At 37.2% G+C, this 8577-nt stretch overlaps 1 protein-coding gene across 3 annotated transcripts in view; it reads left to right on the top strand.

Moving 5' to 3' along the window:
* Positions 1–8577, top strand: part of ARHGEF28 (Rho guanine nucleotide exchange factor 28) — a 272376-nt gene that overhangs the window by 34111 nt on the left and 229688 nt on the right. For all 3 annotated transcript variants that reach the window (XM_023538177.1, XM_023538179.1, XM_023538175.1), the window contains exon 2: positions 7428–7471. In XM_023538177.1, coding sequence (XP_023393945.1) covers positions 7439–7471 — 33 coding nt within the window. In that variant the 5' untranslated portion in view covers positions 7428–7438. The remainder of the gene's footprint in view (positions 1–7427; positions 7472–8577) is intronic.

Below are 8577 nucleotides of genomic sequence, written 5' to 3'. Positions count from 1 at the left end.
CCACCCCCTACTCGAGATTGGCTATGATCACCCATCATAATTTTTTGATGATTCATTCATGTCGTACGTATCAATAGTTTGCTCCTATCTATTGCTCGGTAGTATGCATTGCTGTGGTATGCATGTGTATAAGTATGTATGCATGCACTAACGTTTAACTATTTACCTGTTGAAGAACATCTGAACTATTTCTAATTTTTGCCTATTACAAATAAGGCTGCTATGAACAATCATGTGGATGTTTTTGTGTGAACACAAAGTTTTATTTCTCTGGGGGGAAAATATCCAGGAGTGAAATTACTGGTGGCAGTGCATATTCAGTTAAGAAACTGCCAGACTGTTTTCCAGAGTGGCTGTATGATTTTGCATTCCCACCAGTAACATATGAGTGATTCAGTTTCTCTACATCCTCTCCAGCATTTGATGATGCCACTACTTTTTGTTTTATCCATTTGAATGGTATGTATTGATATCTCATAATAGTTTTAATTTGCATTTCCCTAATGGCTAATGATGTTGAACATCTTCCTATGTGCTTGTTTGCCGTCTGTATATCCTCTTCAGTGAAATGTCTGTTCATGTCTTTTGTCCATTTTCTAATTGGATTGTTTGAGAATTCTTTACATGGTCCAGATACTAGTTATTTGTTAGATATTTTCTCCCAGTCTAGGAAGTCTTTTCATCCTCCTCTCATGGACTTTCCTAGAGCAATTTTTTTAACTTTGTTGTCTAGCATGATTAAAAAGGATAGTTCTTGGCATTTTTCATGTTCAATGGTCCATTGAGAATCTGATGAAAGCTATAAACTCTTGTCAGAAAAATGCACATGCACACAAAACTTTGCATCTAATTTCATGAAGTTCATGGACTGTATAAAATCTATTGATGGGCCATATGTTATGAACTCATGGCTTAATCACTGTTGCATTAATTTACAGCAATCCATATAAAACTCCAGGGAGAGTTGCTCTTAACACAGTAAAAACTGGGAAACCCTGTAGCTCACAAAATCAGAGCAAGCTTCTTAGCCAGGCTTTTCTCTGTCGAGAAGCTAACTCAAATGCCCCTTTCTCAGCAATACATTTTGTGACTACTCTGGGAGACGTCGCCAGATTGCTACTTTAAATTTTGTAAGTTTAACAACTATACCATGAAAAAAACAACCTTTCTTATATTGAATTCAGACTTTTAGGCATCAGCAGATGAATGAACTTGTGGGTTTTCACAACCTGCCAGTTCAATTTTAGCAGCATGACTCTCTTGTCTATGTGTGACTTATTTTTTCCTTGCTCTGTTTCTTTGCTTTATAAAAATGAGTGGAAAGTAAGAAACGAGATGCTGGTAAAGAAGCAGGGGTCTGATAAATTTGATATGATCGTTATCTGTGCCCAGGCAGAGAACTGTCAGTATCAGTTGGGCTATCATTGAACTTGATTTGTTTCCCCTCAAAACGAAATGCTTAAAGTAAAGCACGTTGTAGGAAAAGCTGGAATATATTTTGTTGGAAATTCTGACTAAAAGATAATATGTACAGTTGACCCTTGAACGACACAGGTTTGAACTTGTGGGTCCACTTATATGTGGATTTTTCAATAAAAACTGAAAATATATTTTTCTCTTATGATTTTCTTAACATTTTCTTTAGCTTACTTTATTGTAAGAATACAGTACATAATATGTATAGAATACAAAATGCGTGTTAATTGACTGTTATTGGTAAGGCTTCTGGTTAACAGTAGGCTTTTAGTTACATTTTTGGAGAGTCAAAAGTTATACATGGATTTTCAACTGTGCAAGGAGTCAGTGCCCTAACTCCCACGTCGTTCGAGGGTCAACAATTGGGAGTGTTATTGCTAGGTCTCTGGCATAGGCCCCTGGGCCCCTGTAAGTGTGGTGTTCACTTTTGTCACAGATTTAATGTGTGTATGTTAGGGATGGATTATGTATAAAAGTAGGAGGCCAATGACCTTTACTGCTTCTGGCTTCTGACCCTGTTACTCCAACCTATTATTCCAACCTATTGAATTCCTTGATGTTTCCTGAAAGCAGTATGCATCTGTGTTTCTCTTCATGTGTAGCTCCCAATTCGCTTTATATAACTCATTTATCACTTCATGTTTGCCCTGCACTATCACATTCAGCAAGGTTAACGGTATTATTACTCCTTATAAACTTTAGTTTTTCCTGGATATAGATGTATCCCAGCCTGACTCATCAATGATAAGGGCAGTGTTTTGTATATTTTGATATCCCTCACATAACAGGCTGCATGGTGTGCTGTGCACATAGTGACAATGACACACAGGACTTCAGAGATGTACTGCTAATGAGGAAATTAGTGCCTTGATAGGTTGAATCTTACCCACACACAATTTGAGTGATTGAGCTTTGCACTGACCAGAAGGATACTAAATGGATTAATAGCATAAATGAGATTATAAAGAGTATGTTCAATTGATTTATAAAAAGCTTCTTAAGGGCTTAATCACTTTGTATGTGTGCAAATACATCCTGTAAAAAGTGGGTGTGACAGCTTTCATGGAACATTTCGTTAGCAGTTAGCTCACACTTCTTTTTGTACTTTATAAACGTTCTCTAATTTAGGCGGCATCATTTCAGACCCACCGGCTCCCCTTCTTCCTCCCCGCCATCCCCATTAGTTTGAATTAATGAGATCCTGTTGAATAGTTACTATTGTTTCTAATCTTCAGACATCTCCCCACGCTCTGAATTCACCAAATAATGCTGCTTAGACCTGCATAACTCAGGTAGATAACTCTAGTCTGAAGTAGGTCTGTAGACATTGTGTATTCAACAGTAGGTTTACTTCTGAAATGCTCTTTTCTTACCCATTTCCATTGTGCTAGCACTGGAGGCTTTTACTTAGACTTGGCCTTACCTCCCAGTTGTTTAACTGTTCTTTACTTCTTCTCCAGTTAGTGTAACAGTTGTGAAATACAGTTATAATTCTACACTCCCAGGTTTGTAAAAGGAACTGTGCAGAAGGTTTCGAACTGCAGCTGTAATAGAATTGCTCTAATAGTAATTGCTTTGCCTTTTGAATTTTCAAACTGTAAGGGGTATATTCAGATCCATAAAATCAATTAAAATTCCGTAGAGCTTTACAGTGGTGTATTTATCTGGTCCACTGCTCTTCAGAATTCCTGATGCCTAGAAATTCCTCTGGATCGTCAGGGTGAGGCTGAGCCGGGTAGCTTCATTTCAAACCCACCCGCCCCAATTACCACTGAATCATTCTGATTAGTCTAATATTTAGAGGCTCTGAGTGACTTCATTTAAAATAGACTCAAATGCTTAAAAAAAAATCCTTTCCGTATGTTTAATGTGCAATAATAATAAATATGTAATAATTATAGCTAGCATTTATTGAGTGCTTATGATAGGCACTAAGATTTTTTCTTACTCTATCAAATCTCTTAATCCTCACAACAATCCTATGAGGTAGGCGCTGTTCTAAACTGGCCTAGGGAAGTGAAATAACAGGCCCAAAGTCACACAGTTAGAACATGCAGAGCTGGTGTTTGAATGCAGCCTGTTCCCAAGCCTGTACTGTCAAGCGCTTGTTTCCTTTCAGCCAGGCACATCACCTTCTTTCAGACCATATTGATGTTACAAAAGGACTTTGTGTTGAAGCTAAGGAGAACATGGGCCCTGGAGTCAGAGGGGCTGGGTTCACATGCCAGCGCCACCACTTGTAGCTGCTCGACCCCAGCCAAGTGGTACAACTTTGCTGAGCTTTTCTTTTTCATGTGTAAAGTGGAGACGACACTGGTGGTCTCATCTGAGGGGCGTCAATATCCGGGAAAGCCATTCCAAGTGAAGCTCCTTAAAACAGTGACCAAGATTTCATAGAAAACGCGGGTAGAAAAAAGATTTGCCTGGGGTTCTAGTTTTTGAAAAGGACACTAAATTATGAAAATGTATTTATGAAATTTGTTTTATTACCTTGGCTAAAAGGCAACGTAACGTGATGGTTAGGAGTGGAGGCTCCGGAGCAGGTTGCTGCAATACCAGCTCTGCCTTGTTCTGTGTGACCTAATTTGAATTTAGTTTTCAATGCTGCTAATTCTTAGAATTGTGTGTGAGATTAATTGGGGGCGGGGGGGGGGTGGTGGTGGTCATGATTTTACTGACAAATTTAATTGTACAGTGGGACATCCCTGCTATCACATTTGATTTTCAAAGCGTGGTGCCTGCCATATTATCCTTCCAAATGTAGTTACTAATAGAATTCATAGATATTCTTTGAACATTACCTGTTAACAGGTTTTGTAAAAGACATACAGACCAACGATTATTAGTGTGTTCAAAGCCAAATTAAAGTCCTAGGTTTTAAATGGGATCAATCTTAGACTATCTCATTTAGACGCACAAACATAAACAACCCAGAATTTCATAAAGTCAAGAAGTGATTTTTTCTGTGTAAGTTGAATATTACATTTTCTTTCCTTTTTAATCTTTACCTGTTGCAAATGGTTTATTTGTCTTTTGAGGAATTAGCAGTCAAACATACTGGAATATTTATTCCTCATAATGTCTAAAACTTTGTATCTTAATGTTCTTTTTATAAGATTTCTTCCCTGCCCCTTTTTTGAAGCAAACTTAAAAATTGTGGCTATGTACCAAGACCCCAAATCATCTCCCGGTATCTGCCAGCCAGACTGGAAATGTTTGGGTTTTTATCATCCTATGAAACATTTTTTAAAAATACAGTATGGTTAAAGAAAAAGAAAAAACAAAAAACCCTTGAATCTCAAATTTGAAATTACAGGTGGAGAACTCAAGTATTAGGAAATAATATGAAGTGTAGAGCATGACATTTATATAGTGAGAAACTACAGTATGTGAAGAATTTAGGCAGCTGTAACTTGTCTAGCAAGTACAAACTTGTTTTATTATTAAACTTCATGTAAAAGGGAGTACAGAATGGGTTAGCCATGCAGCTCTGCAAGTGAGGACAGAACTTACTGCTCTTTAATATAAAAGAGGAATTAATTTTTGGAAAAATTCAAATGATAATACAGTTTTTAATACATATTTCAGCTTGAAGTTTAATTATTTTATCAAGTATGTAATTTTCCCTGAATTGTTTTCTCCACAACTCGAGTAAGAAATTCTGATAGGGGTTACTCTCTTGATGAGAATATGTCTTCATATTCTCATCAAAAGCGTGTGTGTGTTTTTTTAATGTATTTTATTATCAGACAAAATCTAACAAATACCACAAGCTAAGTTGTGGAAAACATCTATACTTTCACATAAGTATATGATGGTAAGCCTCCCACACAGCTTAATTTGTTTTAATATACTTATTAAAATTTTCAATAGTCTTCACAGTTTTGTTCATAAAGGAATGTATTTTAGTTTGTTGCTTTACTATTTTCTTAATATTATTTCAGTCTTTTAAAAATCATTGCATTTATTATATAATGCATTTCTTATGCTATCAAGTAGAAACTTTGATCTCGTTTTATCAAGTTTAATGAAATGTAAAGTACTGAAATTGTACATGGCATGACTATAAACATAAGTGAAAAATTATTAATATCTTAAGGCACAGTATACATTTAGGGTAAGGGGTCATGATATATGCTAACAGATATACATTTGTATTTTAAATGCCTTCTTGATAATGTTGAATTTGGGGGGTATCTACTTCTCATTGCTCTTGGATTATTTATTATTTTTATTTCATAGGTGGCTGAAAAGCAGTTCATATTAGAAATGGGAGTCTCAGTTTTATCATATTCATATTATTAGTATTACCTTTAATTTGAAGTTTCTTTCCTGGACTCCTTAAGCCATTTATTCAATTTACGAGGTTAGTTTAATTAAAAATCTATGATTATGACCCATAAGCCCATTTAAGTGGAAGCACACAGAGTACAGTGTGTTGAAAATGAGGGCCAAGGAAGGGCTTCGTGGTCAACCCCTTGGGCTTGTGAGACCCTCAGTCTTCCCTCAGGATGACTCATGGAATGTAACTTGTGTCTGAGGAAGGTCCAGTGCCAGCATGTATATAAAATATAAGTAAAACTTAAGTTAAATGATATTATAAAAAATAAATATAGAACTTTTTATATTTTCCTCCTGGCCACCTATTTCCTTCAGAGGTTAATGTAATAAATGTTGCAGTTTGAGTTGCTATGTGCCTGTCTTCTTAAGAGAAATCCCCAAAGTACTGTAGCTGGGCGGTGGCCCAGGAACCAGAGCCAGGCTTGGCCTGGTGAACAGAATCCTGTCTCACTTCTGTTCTCTGTGGGGCAGGGGAGAGAGAGAAGGTGAAGGTGAGGGGGTGGCAGTGAGTCTCACTGTCTGTCCCATTCAGAATTCTCCTGCATCCCATTCTGTGCTTTCTCCTAATATTACGATCTCTTTCCTTCAGCTATGAGCTCCTTGAGGGCTGGGCCACTTCCTGGTCATCTCTGTATAATGCCTGGTCCACTGTAGTGTTCAATGATCTCCCTCCCCCATTTTCTTATTGAGATATAATTGACATACAGCATCTTATTAGTTTTAGGTATACGATATAATGATCCGATATTTGTATATATTGCAAAATATATAGGAATAAGTCTAGTTAACATCTGTCACTGTACATAGTGATAGAATTTCTTTTCCTTCTGATGAGAACTTTTAAGATCTACTCTTTTAGCAGCTTTTAAATATACAATACAGTATTATCTGTTGTCACCACGCTGTACATTATATCCCCATGTCTTAACAACTGGAAGTTTGTACCTATTTGACTTCCTTCAATGAACCTCTCTTAAATGATGCTGGCTCCTTTTTTTCTAAGCTGGAACCTGGTTTCTGGCTGTGGGTTTTAAAGGGGTGGGAACAGAGGCAGAGGCAGAGGAAGCAGATGAGATGAGATGAGGCAGATGAATGCAACTGGTGAAGAGGTTGGTTAGCGGCCTGCATCCCCCTGGATTGAAATCTCTGGCCTGCATCCCCCTGGATTGAAATCTCTGGCCCTCTCTAAGATTGGCAATAGAACTGTCTTGTCACCATAGGCTCCTGCCTTATTTGGCCAAAAGTACATTCTGACCTCAGAGAAGCCTATGAACCATGTTATTAACTAAGGTGAAACTTTCGACATGCTTATGTTGACTTTTCTTGGCTTTCTGAAACATAATTCCTATTCTGGAAGCAGTCAGAGGGATAATGTCTGGGGTGATAGTTTTTCCTAATGTGTGGAATTTAACATGAAAGAAGAAAGGGGGAAGAGTATTTTATATAGGTAGCATCACATTTCTATATTCTTTTATAATTTGGTCTCTGTAATTCTCCTATCTAATGAGTCACTCCTTCCTCGACAGTGTTGATAACAGAAGACAGGACATAGCTTGGCTGATTGGTACATGGAGTCTCCTACAATAACTGCTCTCCTTTATTATTTGCAGATGCAGAAGCCATGGAGTTGAGCTGCAGTGAAGTACCTCTTTATGTAAGTTCCTAAGTGTTGGGCTTTAGTTCTAAGTGGCCTTTTCTTAGACACAAAACTCATGTGACGAAAGTGGGGAGAAAGGCTTTGCTCACGATTGAGTTGAAGCTTTTGAAAAACAATGCACAGTGTTACTGTCTAGTGTAAGTATTTGCATCGAAGCCTTTTAAAAGTGATTCGCTCCTGGTTTCAAAGTGTTGGTTTTAATTATTTCCCTGAGTAACGTTTTTAACTGTATAATTTCTGGACTCAGAAGTACTCATTTCATTCATATGGATCATTTTTGAACATATTTTATGATAATATTCTGATAATAGCCAAGAACGCTTTCTGTGTGTGTCTTATTGGGAGAAGGTTCAGTGATAATTATTATGTCAGCTAAAAGCATGAATATATGTTCAAAGGGAAAAGTACTGGTACATATATAGAATAAGTGGGAGGTTGGGTGACAGAGATGCCCAGTGAGATTCCTAGTCAGATGTGCCTTCTGGTTTGAGGGAGGATTCTGTTCTTGATTACAGATACTTGGTGTAATAGGGAAGTGAACTGATTGTCTTCTCTTGCATAAAATGGCAGATGGCTTCCTCTTCCCTCATTCCTTATTTCAGACAAAAATCTCTTTTCTTGCAATCTGTGTTGATGGGGATTGTGGGATTGTGGGTATGGATGTGTATAGGAGAATTGCTGTTTCAGGTGGCCTATGAATCATCAACTCATGGAATAGAGTAAGAATACTGGATCTAGAATAAGTATATGACCTCAATTCAGATTTATCCTTAGAACAATATCAAATATTTGGAACTAATTTAATCAGACTTCTCAGTCAATTAAAATATATTAATTTACTTCTCCTTACCACACTTCACTACCCAAGTTGCCCCTCCCCCATCATTCCTCCCCCATCTTACACATATCCCATTGTATTCTCTGGAGAAAGACAAAATGATAAAATAAATGGATATCAAAGTAGTAAAACTGATTCCCGGGTTATTCAATGGGTTTATAGTACTCTACGTTGCGATTTACAGGTCATAAAATGTGTCTGTAGACAGTTAGGCTTGACCCAGCCATAATTAAAGATTAAAAAAAGACTGGTCCAAGGCTAAATT

Source organism: Pteropus vampyrus, unplaced genomic scaffold, assembly GCF_000151845.1.
Source record: "Pteropus vampyrus isolate Shadow unplaced genomic scaffold, Pvam_2.0 Scaffold213, whole genome shotgun sequence".
NCBI classification, from domain to species: Eukaryota; Metazoa; Chordata; class Mammalia; order Chiroptera; family Pteropodidae; genus Pteropus; species Pteropus vampyrus.
Note: the sequence above shows the minus strand (reverse complement) of the source record. Positions and strands in the feature narration are given on the sequence as shown.